This window comes from Schistocerca piceifrons, chromosome 2 (genome assembly GCF_021461385.2).
Source record: "Schistocerca piceifrons isolate TAMUIC-IGC-003096 chromosome 2, iqSchPice1.1, whole genome shotgun sequence".
Lineage (NCBI taxonomy): Eukaryota > Metazoa > Arthropoda > Insecta > Orthoptera > Acrididae > Schistocerca > Schistocerca piceifrons.
In genome coordinates this window covers 257,001,285-257,022,573 of record NC_060139.1, presented here as the reverse complement: position 1 = coordinate 257,022,573, position 21,289 = coordinate 257,001,285, and the positions used below count along the sequence as shown (strand labels likewise).

Sequence of the window (21,289 nt, the reverse complement as noted above, 5' to 3'; positions counted from 1 at the left end):
TTCTTGTGACTAGATGAGTCAAAATTTCTGTTTTTCTTTTCACAATAAGAAACTGAAATGTGTAAAAATTATCAAATAAGGATGAGGAACTAACTCTTTTGGGTATAATATGGCAAACGGAGGGTAAGGAGTGGAAGTTATGTTTAATTGACAGTCACTGGACAATATACGAGGGTTGTTCAACAAATAATGTTTCTTCTGCATGTTTGCAAAATTGTGATCGATTCGAAAAGCTGGCAGAGCCTTAGTTCACTAACAAAATTTTGTGTACATGAGAGACAGTTACAAGCAACATGCTGTAATTGAGTTCTTGGTTGTACTAAAAGAAAGTGTGGTGAACATACAGAAATGTTTGTGTGCAGAGTACGATAATGATGCAGTTTGTACGAGTACTGTTGGGCAGTGGGTAAAAGGAGTTAAAGTGTCAAGAAGTGCACAAACTGAGAGCCTTGACATGCCACTTTTGGGATGTCCTATCATAGTTCCTTCGTCACATTGAATCATGTGGATGCCATTATTCTTGCAGACTGGTGTGTTGTAACTCAACAATTGGCTCTACAACTATCAGTAATATTTGGAAATACGTTTGCAATTGGATATTAAAAGCTGTGCTTATAATAGGTTACACAAGACCACAAGATAAAAGAAAAGCAATTTCATCTGAACTGTTGGATCATTTGATGCCACAGAACATTACAGGTGAGAAAATCCAGATGCATCACCTTGAGCCAGAGACAGATGGCATTCAGTGGAGTGACATCACCCACAGTCACCAATAAAGAAGAAATTAAAGACACTCCATCTGCTGGAAAGTCACAGTGACATTATTTTGGGCTATTAGTGGTGTCATTCTAAGGGATGTGCTGCCAAAAGGGTCAGCCATTAATTCTGAGGCCAGAAACTATAAAGAAATCTTGCTCCAACATGACAATGCATGTCCACACTGTGTTCTGGGAACACATGACCAAATTGGATTGGTCTTCGCTGTCTCATCCACCCTGTAGGCCAGACCTGACACCCTCAGACTACCATGTGCTTGGGCCTCTTACAGGTTCTATATGTGGGACACACTTTGAGACTGATGAGAGTATAGATCATGCAATGGAAACATGACTGTGAGCACAGGACACGAGCTTATGCCAACAGGGAATATGTGCTCTTCAGTGCTGGCTAAGGTCATAGAATGTGAGTAGAGTATGCAGAAAAATAGTATAAGCCTACTATAAATGATTCATTCATTTTCAGAGCTCTATATTTTCCATTGTATTACATGTGCAAGTGTGATCAATGCAGGAATAGAACTATAAACTCACAAAGTTTTCATTTTTCACTCTACAAATTTTGCTCGAGTACCCCTCTGGCCACATGTCCAAGGGATAATCAAGTTCGTTTTATACCTTGTGTATCAAAATCCTGCTACTGGCCATCACAGCAGTATTCTGTGAGCTGTTTTGATATTCTTGGCAGTAGGGCTACGTAAATACTGTCCTTAATGTAGCCCCAAAAGGAAAAATCAAAAGATATTAGGTCAAGCGACATGGAAAGCCAGAGGAACAGAGCTATATCATCTTCACAACTAGACCCAATCAAGCGAAGTGTAAAGTATTTGTGCCCAATCCAGCAAAGTGGAAGATATTCGTTTAGGTAGTGATGAACATCAGTGCTCCAGTGAGTGTGTGTACCATTTTGTTGGAAGACGAAATTCTCAGAATTAGCAGTCAGTTGTGGAAACTACCACAACTGCAACATATCAAGGTAAGAGGCACCCATCACAGTCTTCTCACAGAAGAAAAATGGCCCATACAGCTTTGGACATGACCTTGTACAGAAAACATTAACCTTCAGCAAATCTCATATATGTTCTACAGTTTCATGAGGATTTTGAGTGCTTCACATTTGCATTGCTGCAATTTAACCATACCAGATGACTGGAAGGTTATTTGTCATTGAATATCAGGTAGGAGCCGATATCTCTCTTTTCTTGTCAAGACACTGCACTCATAACGCCAACTTGCAATGACTGACATTGTTGCCACATTCTAGCTATTAAGAATAAATATGTTTTGAGACAGAAAATAGTGGACATTATTTATTGAGCAATTCTCGTAATAATATCATGAAATGGAAAAACCAAAAATGTGAAGGTGTTTTCAGTTGTGTGAATTAGACAGTTCACAGAAATTATTACATCATGCCAATGGCTTAAAAATTAAGTGGCATATGTCTTCTTCAGTTGAAAGAAACAGAATAACTGTGTAGGTTAGATTGAGAGCCTCTAGTTACTAATTACTCAAACTAGAATAGGACTTGCAATTCTGGAACTGGTGTTCACTTCCTTACAAAGATGATTTTCAATCCAGGGTTAAATGAAAAACATTGTTATGTTCCCCATTGCTGCCATTTTCATTCTGGGTTTTTGTAGAGATGTCTCTTCCAAGACTCACCGAGCACATTATCCCTGCTGTTTCAACAGATGTGTGCAATTTATATATGTAGTCAGCCCAAACAAATATTCCTGATCATTTGTTTTATGTGATGTGCATTGTCGATGGAAAATGCCATGTGTTTATCTTTAAAAGCAAAATGTTTTTCAATCTGGTATTTTCTGTCCCTGTTTGATAGTGCGGTTCCAAATTAGTCTAGTGCTGTATTCAGTTTATTGATATGAGGTAGAAGGGACACATACTATGAAGATTAACCAGTACTCCAGCATCGGCTGAGTAACGCTGCTGCATGGTGTTAGGAGGCAGAGGGAGTGACAGTGGCTGGCACACGATATGAGGCAGTTTGCCTAATGAAGTTGTTCTTGACTGCATTAGGTGCTGTCAGACAGCAAACCGTGCAGAACTGGTATTAATACTGCTGGTTCTGTGTTGCTTTCAAAACATTTTCGTTGGATAGTATGGTGTTTCAGCTTCCCTATGAACACTTGGCCGATTTGGTTTACGAAGTCATACCACACCATCTGCTAGTGGAATACTACAGCAGAAGTCAGTCATTGTGAAGTACTGGTAATTCTTCATGTTTTGTAGTCCTTATTAACATGAGTACATATTGTTATACAGAATATTGCACTAAATTAATTACTGGCTGGTCAGTCAAATGGGCATACAAAATATCACTTTAAAAACTTTTCTTGTAATTTGAAATCCAACTACATTTTAATTACATTTTTTACTTTTTTCATGTAGTTTTACTCCTGTCTTCTTTTAGTTGTGGGGTTCAAAATCATTAGTTATTTTACTTAATTTTGTCTTCCATTAGTGTTGCAGCAGTTTTATTTTCAGTAACTTGTAAGTAGGTTCTTGAACTCTGTCCTGTACAATATTATTCTTCATTTTGTGTTCTCATTATTCTGTAAATGATTGTGAAAAGTTTTATTTGTGGTTCAGAGATCACGAAATTCTTGTACCTAAAAGGAAATTTGGAGGTCCTACTCTCGCTTTTGTGTGTGTGTGTGTGTGTGTGTGTGTGTGTGTGTGTGTGTGTGTGTGTGTGTGCGCGCGCGCTCTCTCCAGTTTTATTGTGTGCGCTCCAGTTTTATTTTAATTTTAAACAAGGAACAGAAACTGCTCAACTGATTTCTCTTTCTTGTATAATACACTGCTATTGACATCATTAAAAACATTCCAAAATGACTGACTGATTGTGCAGGAGTGTGTTTTGAAACTCTTCCTGTCAGATTAAAAGTGCGTGCTAAACAGGGCCTCAAAACTGTTAACTTGGTTTTTGCAGGTAATGATTTTACTTACTTAGCTGTCCACAGGCAAAACTCAACAGCCTCTCCTCACAGCCCAAGTTCTGACATTGCTTCTCTCCTACCTCCCAAACTTTGTAGAAAACATACTGCATGCCTTACTGGACTGTCACTCTTGTAAGAAATCAAACAATGGAAAATCCAGGCTGGAATGTAACAATACCAGATAAGGAAAGTAGTTACTCACCATATTGTGGAGATGCTGAGTCGTGATAGGCACGAAAAAAGATTCACACAATTATAGCTTTCGGCCATTAAGGCCTTTGTCAGCAGTAGACACACATACACACACGCACACTTACACTCACTTAAACGCAACTTGCACACACGTCTGCAGTCTCAGAGAACTGAAACCACGCTGTTAAAAAAAGGGGGATAAGATATTTTGAAACAGCATATGCGGATCCTAAGTTTCCATTGCGAGAGGGATGTGCTGTTAAATCTTATACTGTGAGAACTTTCACACAAATAATGAACCCAAAATATTAATCTACATTATGAGGCAAAATAGAACATTACAGATATTTGAGGAAAAACACTGATGAGAACTAGTCTGAAAAATCAAATTATTCATTTTTATGTCATTAAATGTCTTGTCGTTGTAAAACACCAGCTTTAAAAACAACGCTGTGTTAACAATGGTGCAAATAGTTGATATTGTAAAAAATCTGTTTTCAGCCATCACTGTTAATTGCAGTAGGAACACAAAATACTGGGAAAGTCATTGAGGAAATTTCGATATATGGCTCTAATGTCTGTCACTGGACCTCAGAATTCCTCGAAGCAACTGCTTGGCCCTTCAGGTGGTAGCTGTTTGCTGTCACTGGCAAGTAGCAAGTACTAGTGACTATTTGCCAGTAGTAACAAACAGCTACCATTTGATGATTTGAGCATTTTCCTAGAGGAAATATTGAGGGATTTACAAAGTGTAATCCAGTGTCAGACCTGAGAGCTGTATATTGAACATATCCGGTGGGAAAGTCTGGAGAGTAAGTTTGAGGAAACTGATAGCTCATACTGTGGGTAACAAATGATGAACTTCAATGAGCTGGCTTGACAGGATGACATCTGGCATTTTGTTGTTGATAGTGTTGGAAAACTGGTTTACTTTTAAGACAAATATCTCAGTTGCCTTGGTGATTATACTGAAAAATATTCACTTCCAGTACCTAACAATAGAAAATCCAGGATGGAATAATGACAATATTATGTAAAGGATATAATGCTATTCACCATTCGAGGTGTGTCCAAAAAGTAAAGTGACTTTATATTTTTATGAAAAAATTTTTATTTATTTATTTATCAATATTCATGTTGTCCCCTTCAAAGTATTTCCCCTCAGATACAATACACTTGTGACAACGCTTCTTCCAATCCTCGAAGCACTTCTCATAAGCGGGGAGAGAGAGAGAGAGAGGGAGAGGGAGAGGGAGAGGGAGAGGGAGAGGGAGAGGGAGAGGGAGAGAGAGGGAGAGGGAGAGGGAGACCCAAACACTTAGTAGTACAAGTCCACATTTCAGTTGCATTGAAATAGAAGTCTTCTTAGCTCTGATGCTTTCATAAAATTGAAAATTATTGCTTTCACAGTTGTGTTATGAACAATGGTTCTTGTCCACTTCTTCATTCTATCTTACTCTGATGTTCCAGCTGAGTGTGCTTCAAGAGCATCACACGGAGGAGCTGCGCAAAGCACGAGACGAGGGTGCACGCTATGGCACGGATGCCCAGGTGGCAGAACTCCAGGGCCAGCTGGCCACGCAGCAGCTAGTCATAGAGCACCTGCAGGAGAAGCTCAAGGAGTGAGTGTGTGGCAAATGCTGGCTAGAAACAGAGGGTGCACGGTTGAGTGAAAATTAGGAGTCCGTATTATTATGTAACATATGAAAATTCCTTCATTACCCTCATCTTCTAGTTGACATATTAAATTTTGGAGTACATCCAGTAGTGAATTCTTCATGACGAGTTAAAACTGAATAAGTGGCTGGGAGTTGAACTTGTATTGGAGTCATGCAGTTTCATAAATATATTAGACCATTTGAAGTATAAGTACAACTGTGACATAAAAGTTTTCCACCAATGCAGAAGACAAACATTTTATTGCTGAATGAATGTCACAACTAATTATACTTTGTTCACTTTTTAATATCGTCTGAGAAGCTTTTTTTTTTTTTTTCGTAAAAGTAACATCTGTGTAGTTCAACTACTACCAAGTGGTGAACTTCACTGAATGTAACAACTACTGTATCAGTAAATTCCCTGAAAATGCAGTTATAACTTCAAATATGTTGGACTTAAATGGAAAATGAAAATATTTTGAGAGAAGGTGACATATTACTGGTAAAAAGAAAACCGTACCCTTAAAAAACTACAGCCATAGACACTCATGATAAAATATCTGATAATAAATTTTCTGCTGTATCCAAGTAGAGATGCAGCACCCAGTACTACCAGTGCACAAAAAAAGATAATAGCAGTCCTAGCTTTCAGAACAACAAGCTCTTTCTTCAGAGAGGAGAGAGGAATTGGTTGATAGAGTTTGAACTGAAGGTGGTAAATCCCTCTTAGCCTGACTGTTGTATTGTAAGACGGCCCTCCTGTCCACTTTCCAACCAAATCCTCATTCTAACCTGAAGACATATCTGTTGTTCCAAAAATTATGGGGTTGGTATTAGCTTTTCTGTCTGTTTCGTTTGGCGGTTCTGGCAGTTGTGCCTCCTGAAGCTAGCCCACCTGTCTTCCTGTACACTTTTGGGAGAAAAATTACCAAATTGGAACTCAGTGTGCAGTTATGGACATTATTCAGTATGTAGAGCACGTGATGGCATGTTTTACATGTTTCCAGTTCAGTTGACAGTTCCATTTTTGCACATAATTTTTCAGTGACCCAGCCAGTCTGGTTAGAGGCCAGGCAGAGACTTCAATTAAGACCACAGCTTGCAGCACTTGAAAGAGGATACTATGTTAGCCCTCATAATACCGCATTAAAAAACTTTACCTGGAACCCTGAAAACATACCACCAATCAGTTGTATTGGGAAACATTAGAAACAAGAAGCCTATGAGAGCTGGGTACATGCTTTTGAGTACCACTCTGACACACAGCTTTGAATTGTTAGAAATATTCAGTGTGGTGTACTACACTCATAAAACTGTATCATCTGCATTATACTCCAGCCAGCTTCATTTATTTGTTTCTGAAGTGAATGACAATGTCTTTTTATTTTGCCTCGTGTATTTTTTAGTGCGTATCTACCTTCAAAGATGTAGTGCTAAATATGAGACAGGTTCATAAAGTAGAATTACTCTATTTTCGTAACTTCACCTGCCCAGCCTCAGACAGACAGTGTTGTGCATATATAACAGTGTCAGGTGTGGAGACTTTATTGATAATATTCATACTCTTTCTACATTTCCAGGCTTGATCTGTGTCAGGAGCAGATAGTAGTTCTGAAGACTGAACGGGACCATTTGGAGAACAGTGTTGTGGAACTCCGTAAGAAGATATCTGTTCTCCAGACTGACAATGACCCGGTAAGTCTTATGATTTGACACTCATTACTTTTGTTGTGAGTGTGGACTATAAAATAATTGTTTGCTGAGTGTATTCCCCCAGATTTTTTTAATGATACAGTATAATTCCTGTTCACATATTGCAATATTGCTATAATAGTTGGAAATAATTATCATGTCACATGTGAAAAACTGCTGGTAACAAAAATTGTTAAGCTGATGTTACTCAGTGTTCATAAAATGGTAAAGACTATCGCAATTAGTGTGATCATCAACCTACATCTATGCTGTGCTGATCAAATTTCCTTTTGTAAGTGATAAAATACCATTGGCTGAATTTAAACAATAAATTGAATGGCATAGATACTTAAGTGCTGCAAAGAACAAAGTATTGTCTAAAATGAAGAGGAGGTGGATGTTTCCCCTCTGAGCTTGCTCATTTGTTGTTTTGTATAACACCTGGTGACTTATTTGTGTTACAACCGTCTCCTTGAGGAACTGATATCTCATGAAGGAAGTTTTATTGGTCGCTAACATATTATTTTGGAATGGCAGCCCCTTTCCTGAAACAACATGCCAACAAATTATGCCTCAAAGCATGCATCTTTGAGAGTATATTCATATTGTGTTCACCTATCTCCAGATATTTATACTTAATTTGCACATTGTGAGCATTGTTTCTTTACTTATGACGCTTTACAATAGCTGTCTTAAAAACTTCCATTGCAAAATTCTGCAACATCATTTGTAAATAAACAGTGTTCATGACACATAAATAAATGTAAATATGTGGAGACGGGATGACAGACATTTTGAAATGTTATCATGGAAAATACAACCCCATAAAGTCAACTGGTTGCTGCCAATTCATTATAAATTACCTTCAACTTCAAAACATTTCGTGTATTCACAGTACAACAATCCTCGCTCTAACTTTTAAAAAAGTCAGGATTTAGTACATCTGTGATGTCCAAGAGGCACTCCTTTACAAATTCACCTTCAGTAAAAGGCTTTAACAGTTTGGCAATTTTTCTGCTCACTATAAAACTAGCTTTAACCAAATTGTTGCACTGTGTCCTCAGTTTGGCAAACATTTGCTATTGCTTGTCCAAATTGGAAATTAATATTTTAATTTTGTCTTTCCACAGTTGTCCTGTAAGCAGTGTTTTTTGTATAAAAGTGCCATTTTATATTAAATTCCTTCACAAAAGATAGTGATTTACTGCATGTTGTTGTTGTTGTTTTGGTCTTCAGTCCTGAGACTGGTTTGATGCAGCTCTCCATGCTAATCTATCCTGTGCAAGCTTCTTCACCTCCCAGTACCTACTGCAGCCTACATGCTTCTGAATCTGCTTAGTGTATTCATCTCTTGGTCTCCCTCTACGATTTTTACCCTCCACACTGCCCTCCAATACTAAATTGGCGATTCCTCGATGTCTCAGAACATGTCCTACCAACCAATCCCTTCTTCTAGTCAAGTTGTGCCACAAGCTCCTCTTCTCCCCAATCCTATTCAATACCTCCTCATTAGTTACGTGATCTACCCATCTAATCTTCAGCATTCTTCTGTAGCACCACATTTCGAAAGCTTCTATTCTCTTCTTGTCCAAACTATTTATCATCCACGTTTCACTTCCATACATGGCTACACTCCATACAAATACTTTCAGAAACGACTTCCAGACATTTAAATCTATACTCGAAGTTAACAAATTTTTCTTCTTCAGAAACGCTTTCCTTGCCATTGCCAGTCTACATTTTATATCCTCTCTACTTCGACCATCATCAGTTATTTTGCTCCCCAAATAGCAAAACTCCTTTACTACTTTAAGTGTCTCATTTCCTAATCTAATTCCCTCAGCATCACCCAACTTAATTCGACTACATTCCATTATCCTCACTTTGCTTTTGCTGATGTACATCTTATACCCTCCTTTCAAGACACTGTCCATTCCGTTCAACTGCTCTTCCAAGTCCCTTGTTGTCTCTGACAGAATTACAATGTCATCAGCGAACCTCAAAGTTTTTATTTCTTCTCCATGGAGTTTAATACCTACTTCGAACTTTTCTTTTGTTTCCTTTATTGCTTGCTCAATATACAGATTGAATAACATCGGGGATAGGCTACAACCTTGTCTCGCTCCCTTCCCAACCACTGCTTCCCTTTCATACCCCTCGACTCTTATAACTGCCATCTGCTTTCTGTACAAGTTGTAAATAGCCTTTCGCTCCCTGTATTTTACCCCTGCCACCTTCAGAATTTGAAAGAGAGTATTCCAATCAACATTGTCAAAAGCTTTCTCTAAGTCTACAAATGCTGGAAACGTAGGTTTGCTTTTCCTTAATCTTTCTTCTAGGATAAGTCGTAAGGTCAGTATTGCCTCACATGTTCCAACATTTCTATGGAATCCAAACTGACCTTCTCAGAGGTCGGCTTCTACCAGTATTTCCATTTGTCTGTAAAGAATTCGCGTTAGTATTTTGCAGCTGTGACTTATTAAACTGAGAGTTCAGTAATTTTCACATCTGTCAACACCTGCTTTCCTTGGGATTGGAATTATTATATTCTTCTTGAAGTCTGAGGGTATTTCGCCTGTCTCGTACATCTTGCTCACCAGACGGTAGAGTTTTGTCAGGACTGGCTCTCCCAAGGCTGTCAGTAGTTCTAATGGAATGTTGTCTACTCCAGGGATCTTGTTTTGGGTTAGGTCTTTCAGTGCTCTGTCAGACTCTTCGCACAGTATCATATCTCCCATTTCATCTTCATCTACATCCTCTTCGATTTCCATAATATTCTCCTCAAGTACATCGCCCTTGTATAGACCCTGTATATACTCCTTCCACCTTTTTGCTTTCCCTTCTTTGCTTAGAACTGGGTTTCCATCTGAGCTCTTGATATTCATACAAGTGGTTCTCTTTTCTCCAAAGGTCTCTCTAATTTTCCTGTAGGCAGTATCTATCTTACCCCTAGTGAGATACGCCTCTACATCCTTACATTTGTCCTCTAGCCATCCCTGCTTAGCCATTTTGCACTTCCTATCGATCTCATTATTGAGACGTTTGTATTCCTTTTTGCCTGCTTCATTTACTGCATTTTTATATTTTCCCCTTTCATCAATTAAATTCAATATTTCTTCTGTTACCCAAGGGTTTCTACTAGCCCTCGTCTTTTTACCTGTTTGATCCTCTGCTGCCTTCACTATTTCATCCCTCAAAGTTACCCATTCTTCTTCTACTGTATTTCTTTCCCCCATTCCTGTGAATTGTTCCCTTATGGTCTCCCTGAAACTGCATAGCAAGCATGTAAATTGATGTTTGTACATGGTAAAGAAATAATTGTCTATCCGTTTCTCCTGGATTTGGCAACATTGAGAATATACTTTCGTCCTTTCAATGGAAGACATTTTGCAAATAAACTTAGCAAAGGTGCACAGAAACACTTGCACGAAATTAAAAAAAACAACTAATGTAGAATGTTATATGTGACAACACAACCAGTTTGTTCATCAAGTTATGCTCCCAGCTGACACTGTTCAAATTGGGTATTATTGTGCCATTGTCGCCTACTGTCAACATTTGTGATGTATCAGTGTGTAGCACAGATGCAGGCAGTAAGCAGTAAAAGTACGTATGTGTTACCAGCACTGATCCAGAGGTCAAAATTTTTCTCCCTGCGCCCCTTGAAGGCAGTAAACTGTTTTCCCCACCCTCAGTATATACATGAGCGTAACAGCGATGATTTCATGCTAAGACTGGACATGTGTTTCTGATTGTTGTTCAAATACAGTGGTGGAGGAACGACATAGCACATGACGAAGTAAGCAAAACTTTCACTTGTCTACGTCATGAGCTGCAAACCTGAGATAAGCCGAATGTCAACAGAAATATCAAAAAATGCATCTCTTGTGGCGTGTAATGTGAGCATCCCTCCCCCCCTCTCTCTCTCTCTCCCCCTCCCTCCGCCTCTCTCCCCCTCCTCCCTCCCCTCCCCACCCCCTAAATCCTTCCTCAGACTGGGCTTGAAACCAGTCGCAGGCTAGATCCGGCCCAAATGCTGCTAGTTCTCCATCCATTCTCTGGAGCCTTTTAAAATGGTACCAGTCACAGAGAGGTGTAGTGGTTGAGGTATTTTCCTGACGTTCAGAAGGTTGTTGGCTCAAATATTGTCAGGTGCTGCGATTGTTTTTGTTTTTAAAAAATTACTTTCATAATTATTTTTATTCACTTAATTGGTTGAAGTGTAATGTTTTTTTATTTTTTTATTATTATTATATCATTTTAACCAACACCTTAACTACTTCATTTATTCTTATTTTGTCTTCCAATCATTCTTTTTTCATGTGGAATCTTTGTGCATGTCATTTTAATTGATTTTATTTATGTACCATTATAGTTAAATGTTTAAATTTGCTAACCTGTCAGTTAAAAATCAAAGATTGTTTTAACCTATTTATATTGGCTGTGAAATTTTGTCAAAAATGTGTTTTTCATTACAAGATGTACTTTTTCGGATGGCAATTGCCCTAAAAACGTGTAAAACATAAGTTCTTGTAGCACTATGGTCAAAACAATGCAGATGAAGATTTAAACGAAAGAAGGGCATGCATACAAATAAAACAAAATTCAAGAAAATGAGGAATGTAAATAGTGAATGCTGTAACATGGACAAAAGTATAAGATGAATTCCAAATGAAAAAAATAATAATTGTAAGACAAAATAAAATAAAATTAAATATTTTATGTGACAAAGGATTAGAAATTAAAAAAGATTACATTTAAAGCAATTAATTGAATAAAAATGGAGATCAAAATGATTTTTACGAAGATTTAAAAATAAAAAAATTGTAGCTGTTGATGAGATTTGAACCCCTAATCTTCTGGACATTATGGACCTACCTTAACCATTACAACGCAGCACACCTCTGTGAACAGATATCATTTATAGTACTCTGTGATTGGATTTCATTTATAGAGCTCTAGAGCAGGGGTTCTCAAATTTTTCTTCTGGCAGAACACTTTGAAATAAATACTGTGTTCCACCAAAGAAGCAGGGTTCTCAGAGGTTAATAAAATTTTTAAAAATGGGAAAAACTTTTTTTATTGAGTTATTACTTCAATTTTAAATCATAAATATTAACACAGAAATAGTAACAAAATTAAAAAATAGTTATCAACAAAATGTTAGAAAAAACCTGCCATGTTATTAATATATTTCATGGAGCACTTACTACAGATACCATTGTTCTGGATGAAACGGTTTGGAAATTCTGCTCTAGGGCATCACATGAAATTCCAAGAAATGTTTTTCGTAAGTTGCTCACAACTGATGGCTTACTAGGGTCAGTGACTGCAGAACTTGATGCCTGCAATCGTAATCTGCTCTGGAGTTATAGATGGTCTCACAACGTCGGTCACACCCCTGGGTGCCCCTTCTTGTTAGAACATATTCCAGAGACATAATCTCTCACATAAAAGCCATACTTCGTGTTGTTAACTGATTTCTTGGACCAGGCTAGGGTTACTCAATATCAAATCACATCAACCTCACCATCTCAAATTTTCTTTAAATTTGGTGGAATGCTGTTGGTATGGACATAGAAAAAATATGAAGTTTTACTGAGATATATCAACTCGTTTTTCAATTACAGAGCTGTAAAGTTGTCATAAATGGACCCAAAAACAGGAAATGACAGTTTTTTTAGAATTTCTGTAGAAGCTTTTCTGATTGAGGTACAGACCTGGGGTGCATACGATTTTACAGCATTTTTCATGCCCTTGTATCTATGTTTTATAGATCTAGAAAAGGCATATGACCGGGTTCCTAGGAGGAAGTTATTGTATGTTCTACGTGATTATGGAATAGGAGGCAAACTTTTGCAAGCAATTAAAGGTCTTTACATAGATAGTCAGGCAGCAGTTAGAGTTGACGGTAAATTGAGTCCATGGTTCAGAGTAGTTTCAGGGGTAAGACAAGGCTGCAACCTGTCTCCACTGTTGTTCACATTATTTATGGATCATATGTTGAAAACAATAGACTGGCTGGGTGAGATTAAGATATGTGAACACAAAATAAGCAGTCTTGCATATGCGGATGACTTAGTTGTGATGGCAGATTCGATTGAAAGTTTGCAAAGTAATATTTCAGAGCTAGATCAGAAATGTAAGGACTATGGTATGAAGATTAGCATCTCCAAAACGAAAGTAATGTCGGTGGGAAAGAGATATAAACGGATTGAGTGCCAAATAGTAGGAACAAAGTTAGAACAGGTGGACTGTTTCAAGTACTTAGGATGCATATTCTCACAGGATGGCAACATAGTGAAAGAACTGGAAGCGAGGTGTAGCAAAGCTAATGCAGTGAGCGCTCAGCTACGATCTACTCTCTTCTGCAAGAAGGAAGTCAGTACCAAGTTATCTGTGCACCGTTCAATCTTTCGACCAACTTTGTTGTATGGGAGCAAAAGCTGGGTGGATTCAGGTTACCTTATCAATAAGGTTGATGTTACGGATATGAAAGTAGCTAGGATGATTGCAGGTACTAGTAGATGGGAACAATGGCAGGAGGGTGTGCACAATGAGGAAATCAAAGAAAAACTGGGAATGAACTCTATAGATGTAGCAGTCAGGGCGAACAGGCTTAGATGGTGGGGTCGTGTTACACGCATGGGAGAAGCAAGGTTACACAAGAGACTCATGGGTTCAGCAGTAGAGGGTAGGAGGAGTCGGGGTAGACCAAGGAGAAGGTACCTGGATTCGGTTAAGAATTATTTTGAAGTAATAGGCTTAACGTCAGAAGAGGCACCAATGTTGGCACTGAATAGGGGATCTTGGAGGAATTTTATAAGGGGGACTATGCTCCAGACTGAACGCTGAAAGGCATAATCAGTCTTAAATGATGATGATGATGATGATGATGATTTCATGCCCTTTCGTGTAGTGTACTGTAATATGTAGGTTAATATAAAAAATTCTTCCCAAAATGAAATTTAAAAATTATTAATGTTTTCAAAAAGTAAATATTTTTTAAAAAAAATTTCCATGAGTAGCTAGTATTGTAAATCATAGGCCAAAATATAATTTGAGATAATTTCTTTATTAGTAAAAGAAATGAAGACTTAAGCTCTCTTTCTAGTAATTCAACTGTGTAATTGTTACAGAAGTACTCACTGTCATAGAGTGAGTACAGCCCTCCCTGAGTGGATATGTTCTGGTTACTTTCTTGTGCACTGGTACTAAAGATTATGTATTGTTTGCACCAAATATTTAGCACTTCAGTAAAACAAGGTGTTATTGGAAGCTACAAAGTGACTTAAAAATCAATCATGAAAATGTAAAATTTACTGGGCAATTCTTTACAGGTGATTTTCTACTTTAAAATTAACTGTGTTTTAGTGTTTTTCCCTCTTCAATATGGAAATTGACACATTGCCCCTCAAGAGGGAAACACACATTGAGAATACAGTGTTAAATCCGTTACAGAAAACAAATCAATTTGTTGAGACAGCAGAAAGATCAGAATTGTTACATCATGGATGCCTGAATTGTACCCATGAATAGTCAGCGGTTCAAAAATTTATGATAAATGTGGGAAGGAAATTACTATGTTAATAATGCACAGTCCCTAAGTGACAAAAATATTGAACATGAACAGAGAGAGAGAGAGAGAGAATCAGAAAACCAGTACTGTAGTCAGAAAATAGAAAAAGAAAATGTTTGTAAAAATTAGATATTTTTTTCTTGTTTGTGTGCCTCTCTGTCCATTAGCAGTATCTCACCATGAAAATGTTTGACGGGCTGTGCTCGTAAAAGTTACTTATTTTTCAAACTGAATTTTCTATTGTCAAACTTCCATGACTTGTTATGAATGTTTTATTCATATTTGCTCATTCATTTGTATGGGATAGTATTATTAATTCATTTCACATTAGAATATTTTCAAAATGATTCTGTTATGCAAACACTGTGTAACAAACATTTACGGATATGTTTTACTGCACTAGCACAAAAGCAAAAACTCAGTTACAGTGTGCAGGAGGAATGTGTTCGAAGAATCTTGTACAGTGACTTTCTCTTGTGCAGGACCATATGAAGCTCGCATCCCTCCAGTCACAACTGCTGACACTGGAGCAGCGGCACGAGGCACGCGAGCAGCGCTTGCAGACAGTGGTGGCCAGTTTGCTGGAGAGGAACGCAGACCAGAGGCGCAGGTTGGCGGGGCTGCACGGTGATGAGGATGCGGATGCCTTGCGGCGCCGTCTGCTGGAGAAGAACCGCCAGCTTGCCGAATACCGTGCTGAGATGGACCACATCCTAGCTGCTCTGCGCCAGTTCTACCAGCAGCACGGTGATGCACCCAATTTTGTTAGCAAATCGTAGTTTCCTCCTACGTTGCTACTCTTTGTGGGTGTGCAGGTGACATACTGACTGAAGCTTTTGTTGTGCTTAAGATGACCGCATCCAGTTGCACACTACTCACAGTCCAGATACAGCTACTTTGTGTGCTGCTTTACACACTATTTGTACCGAGGTATTGATCGTAGAGCAGTGAGGGCCTCGTCTTTAGTTGTAGTGTTTGTAAAATCTTGTGTCACAACTCAGGGCCAGAAATTTGCTTTGGCAAAGACGAGAATATGCAAGTGTAGAAACTTGTTGCTACTCTGGGGTTATTGCTGCTGTGAGTGAAAATGGAACTAAGAGACAGAGATTTATTTATTATTTTTTGTAGTGTTGTAACATGTAGGAATCCCAACATTGTTCAATAACGCTGCATATCCGTGCTATTATTGTTTTAGAATGTTAGAATATTTTCAGAACAGAGTGCTAGAGATGAAGAGGACACACGTCTGTTGTGTAAAAATGTAGGTGGCTTGACAGAGTTACAGGAAACTGCAGAACTCAAAGAAGTTGAAAAAGGTGCCTTTTTTTTTGTAACTTGATATTCATCAGAAAGTAGTTCTTTTGTAAAAAGTGTGCACAATGACTGATGTGGTGGAAGCTGGTCATATATTTATCTGCACTACACTCTCCTTCCCTACTTCTTTAAGTGAATTAAAGAATTTAGAATTTCATTAGGAAACAAAGGTAAATGGGGAGTGCTTTCGAAATATAGGCCAACTCTTGGATTGTAGTGACGTAAAGACAAGAAAATTGCATTGGATACGCCAGTGCTCTTCTCAGAAGAGACTGGTTGTGTCCTAAATGGCATTGTCTGAAAGAGTTATTTTGTTAGTGGCTGAAATATTTATGCAATGACCAAAGTTCCGCAGATAGTTTGCAGTGGAGCCTTGTTCCGTGAAAAACCCTGCAAATCATTGAAAATTTTTGGACAAAATAGCCAGTCTTAATTGTGATGAAGAAAATGTAAAGGCATTCAGCATTTTGATATGTTCAAGTCTTGTTAAGTTTCATTGCCAGATTCTGCAGTTCATGTGTTAATTTATGGACTGGACTAAGAAGTGATGACATTTTTCCAGCATATCGTAAGAGCAATTTGTGTTTGATGTGCACCTTTGAAACGGTCACTGCATAATTTGTGCTTCATCTCTAGCTTTTGACTTTAGATCCATGTCTGACAGCCTAATGATGTTAGGCGATTAGATTTCATCCATGATGTGCAGACGGTAATGTTTAATTGGAATTCTATGTCCATTACCATGTATTTGTGGTATATAAATGTGCACTGCTGCAACTAGTTTCATGTATTTGGGAAACATATAGTGAAGGTTTCTATAAAGAGCATCATCTTCCTGCCTGTATACGAGAATACGTAATTAATGTTTGCAAATTGTCAGCTGTGTTGAACTGTATGGGCTTCATTGTACATTAATGAGTACTGAAATTGTTTCTGAGAAAAGAAAAAAATATTCCAACAGGTAAAAGCAGTCACTTGTGTAACTAAGGTTATTCAATTACTGAAGGTGACATTAGTATGCACCTTGGGACTCATGTGTCTGCGTTCACAGTTTTCTGATGATTGTTCATCATTCCCGTCCTTCAGTCTCCGTCAGTTCGACTAGTTGTAGAGTAATATATGTAACCTACTGCTGTGCTGCAGCCGTGCAGGTTCAGTGTTAAGGATCTGCAGTACTTGCATTTATTAGATTAGGGTGTCCATATACAGCTGTTACTGCCATAAAATAAATAGATCAGAAAGTAGATATTTGATGTGTCATATGTTTGAGTTCTATTGTATTGTTTTAAAACATGCAGTTTATGTCTTTGACTAAGTTACAAGAAGTTCTTTAGTCCTGTTCATGTGCATATAAATGAATAGTATTGAAGGTTTGTATTACATTTATTTTGTCATATTGACAACAACTAAAATTTTGCTCTTAAACTTATTCAACTTCCACCTTATGTGACTTAGTTACTTTGGCAAATAAGTTATTGATTCAATAGTCTTCTGTGTATGTGGCCCCATAGCCATTGTAAATTGCTTCAGGGAAGTCATTGTACAGCATACGCTGTTTTTATTTTTGGGGAAAAAAATATTATTTCATGTTTTTTGCTGTTAACCAGTGTTGCCCCCTTGGGCATTTTCAAGCTACTTGCACATATGTGAAGCCCATCTGTAACATGATGAAATGCAACCCTTGTGCAGATCTTTGTCACAAGCATCAGCCACACCAAATCCACTGGTTCACATTTGAAATAAAACTGCACGTGAAATGGTCAACATCTGAAAATTAAATGTCATCTGTGTCAGCAAATTTAATTGTATGCTTTTGTACAGTTAAATTTGCTGATATGAATGACATTTGATTTTTAGATGTTGGTTATGTCATGTGCATTTTTTTAATAGGAACCAACGGATTTATTGTGGTTGATGCTGGTATGGCAAAAAAGACCTACATAAGGGTTCCATTTCATCATGTAACAGACGGAATTCACATCTGTGTAAGCAGCTTGAAAATGCCAAAGGGAGCAAAATGATCCAATAGCGAAAAATCATGAAATAAAATGTTAATTTCAAAAATAAAAACAGCCTAAGCAGGACATTCGCTTCCATTAAGTAACTTATTGGTTGTTTTGCATTGTTCCTACAAACCTACACCTTATGTCTTTCTTCTTAGATACTGTACACAAGATTTCAGAGCTAATGTTCCTTGTAATTCATGTGCTTGTTTATTTGTGTTGTCATTATGATGCATTAACAATCAAATCTGAATGCAGCCTGTGTTTGTGTAATTCTATAAATTCATAAAAAGTGGTAACTTGTGCAACTACAAAGAATCTCATGTAAAAAATCTTATTCAAGTGAATTCAACTAATTCTTTTCTTAAAAAAGAAATTAATGTAACTTATATATTATGGAAAATGTACTTTTAGTATTTTCATGTAAATCCATAATGTGTAACCCACATCATTTTTCTCTAATGTCCTATTGCTTATTATGCTTGTTTGTGAATCCACTTCTTTCTTATAACCATCAACTAATAATACGTATGAAATTATAGATGAGGTGGCTAAGACGTGTTTGACAAGTGCAAGATTGTGAAAAGTGTAATCACCGTTTGAGATTGTTGGCTTGGCTAATTTTTTGTTGGGTACCACTCCCCTGATATATGGATATTGTTGTTCACATTAAATCCCCTTAGAACCTTCACCTCTTGTGCTAAAATCTAATAGGGTAGTACAAGGTGCCATTCTTTTCCCACCTATGTTGACAATACTGAAAGAAAGAAAAAACTTACTTTCCAATCTTTCCCAGTTAATCCTTCATCAGAAGGGTATCTTTGACTTTGTGCAATGTACAAGAAGGGGAAGTACAGGGTAAATATGAATTGTGGTGGCACTTGGGGAAGTACCTTCCAAAGAGAATAACGTCCATTTGTTATAATATGCACACACTTAAATACTGGAGTTGATAAATCTTGGAAAAAAAATATTTTCATATATTGTGATTTTGTTACAAAATATTTTACAGTCATTTATGAGAGTATAAATTTCGGCAAGTGTTGGGTCACTGAGTAATGTAACTCCATCTCAAAAAGTCAGCTGCATCCTATAGCAAAATACCATTATATAGGATCGCTGTTTCAAAAGACACTTAAAATTTCTTAATATTTTTTGATAAATTTAGGTATGTGAGAAAGCAATAGTGTTGAAATGGAAAAAAGCAAGCCTTCCAAATTTCCTGTTTCTAGCACACACATTTATTAGATTTGGTGGAATCTCATCCACAGCTTTTTTTGTAATTAATATTGATTTTGCTTTCAGAAATTGGTAATAATCAAGAGCTTTTCAGTGAAGAATCAGCAAATAGAAGGCCTGCAACTGTGGAAATACTTATGTGTTACATGATTATGTGTATTTGTTGTGCCAGTACTGCCATGTTATATGCGAAGTACTGAATGAGCAGTAAAGTAATGATTTATACAAATTCTCTGGTTTACAACGTCACATTTTATGACATGTTCGTGTGTGTTTGTCACTTGTATGCTTAAAAGTATATAATTATTTCATAAATATAGTCAGTGATAGCATCAGTTCATTGTTGTACATGCTTACTGGTACCATTGTATAATACAACGATGTGGAAAACTTTAGGGAAAAACCTCAGCACGGACACTATGGTCTCCTTCATTTAAGCCTATATTTATATTGTAAGGTAAATGATTTGATATATGTCCTTAGTTCTTTTTGTGTTGTTCAGACAGAAATGTGACTCATGACAAAGAGTATAAAGGTCATACTGAAGCTGTAATGGGGAGCTGATAATTTTTTTTTCTTTTTTGTTCATTTGTCTGTGTGTTCTCACATTACCTTAATGAACTATTTTGTAATATTTTGCTTAATTACTTGTCTTAAATAAAAATATTGAAATGTAATTTTTGGGAATAACATTGAACCTTCTGTCGTACAAAAAACTCTATATATAGGTTTGTTTTTTCACCACACATACAACTATAAAAAAGATAAATGTTGTCCAAATAATAGAAACATCCTGTAAGAAGTACCGTGGAATTGGATTTATTTAAGTTTGTCTTTGTGTCTGATACCAACTCCCTTTGTGAACTGCTTATTGCTGATGCTGCTGTCTAAAATATTAGCCCCATAAGAATCAGTGGCAGTAGTAGAAAGAAAAAACTATTCAATTCTATTATAATTTTGAGAAGTGTACAGAAAATAACATGCAAACAGTCTGATCTCTATTCACAGTACAAAGTCAATATCTGATTTTATAGATACTAAACTGCATCATCCTGAAGAACTTGTATGCAAATGTAACTATCACTCACAAGATTTCTTCGTAAATTTCAGAAGGTCTCGACCCATCTTGCCAGTCAAAGTTTGATTCCTGATTTTTTGAAGCACTGTCACTGAGTTACTGGAATACTTATGTGTTAGCTATTCACATAGGACAAAGCAAAAGACTGCAGCCAACACACAGTGCCAAACAATGAATAAGGCAAAGGGGAACAAAACAAACATAACACATAAGAGGAACACACAATTAAATGAGACAGAAGTTCTCAACTATCAAAATTTAAAAATAATATTGAAATTACTTTTTTGACAGTTAAATTATTTCTGTCATTTTAAGCAATAGCCAAATGGTCTGATTCTCAGTTGCACCCAGTGATTAAATTGTTGTTTGACAGTCAACATTCTATGAAACACACAACTGCAACTGATTTTTTGTTTGTGAATGGTACATGTGGTATGATTAATGATGCCATTTCAGCATCAGGAGTTTGGAGGTAGAAATTTATCTAAGCTTAAATTATGGCAAGTATGTACTGAAGAAGCATGCACAGATGTCTGATCAGGTACAATATGGTTTAGATACTGTGTTCTGATAGTCATGTATCCTGTTGACACAATGACTGAGGAACCTGGATGATATGTCATCGTAGTTCGTAGGAGGCTTCAGGCTATAACAGAAGAAATGCTATTGATAACCTGCATAGGTAAAATCTTTCATTGGTCCTGATGGTTTGTTTTCAGTTTTATAATATTTTTCTTATTTGCAATGTATCAGTGATTTTTTCCTTCTCAGAAATTCATTTGCATATTATGA

The 21,289-nt window shown here is 37.1% G+C and overlaps 1 protein-coding gene across 1 annotated transcript in view; it reads left to right on the top strand.

Annotated features, from left to right (window-relative positions):
- LOC124777146 (centrosomal protein of 162 kDa) overlaps window positions 1-20,096 on the top strand; it is a 197,929-nt gene extending 177,833 nt beyond the window's left edge. Inside the window, exons 13-15 of the mRNA XM_047252446.1 lie at window positions 5,405-5,556; window positions 7,173-7,287; window positions 15,346-20,096. Of these exons, the coding sequence (XP_047108402.1) occupies window positions 5,405-5,556; window positions 7,173-7,287; window positions 15,346-15,642 (564 nt within the window). The 3' untranslated portion in view covers window positions 15,643-20,096. The remainder of the gene's footprint in view (window positions 1-5,404; window positions 5,557-7,172; window positions 7,288-15,345) is intronic.
- Window positions 20,097-21,289: the final 1,193 nt, after the last annotated feature.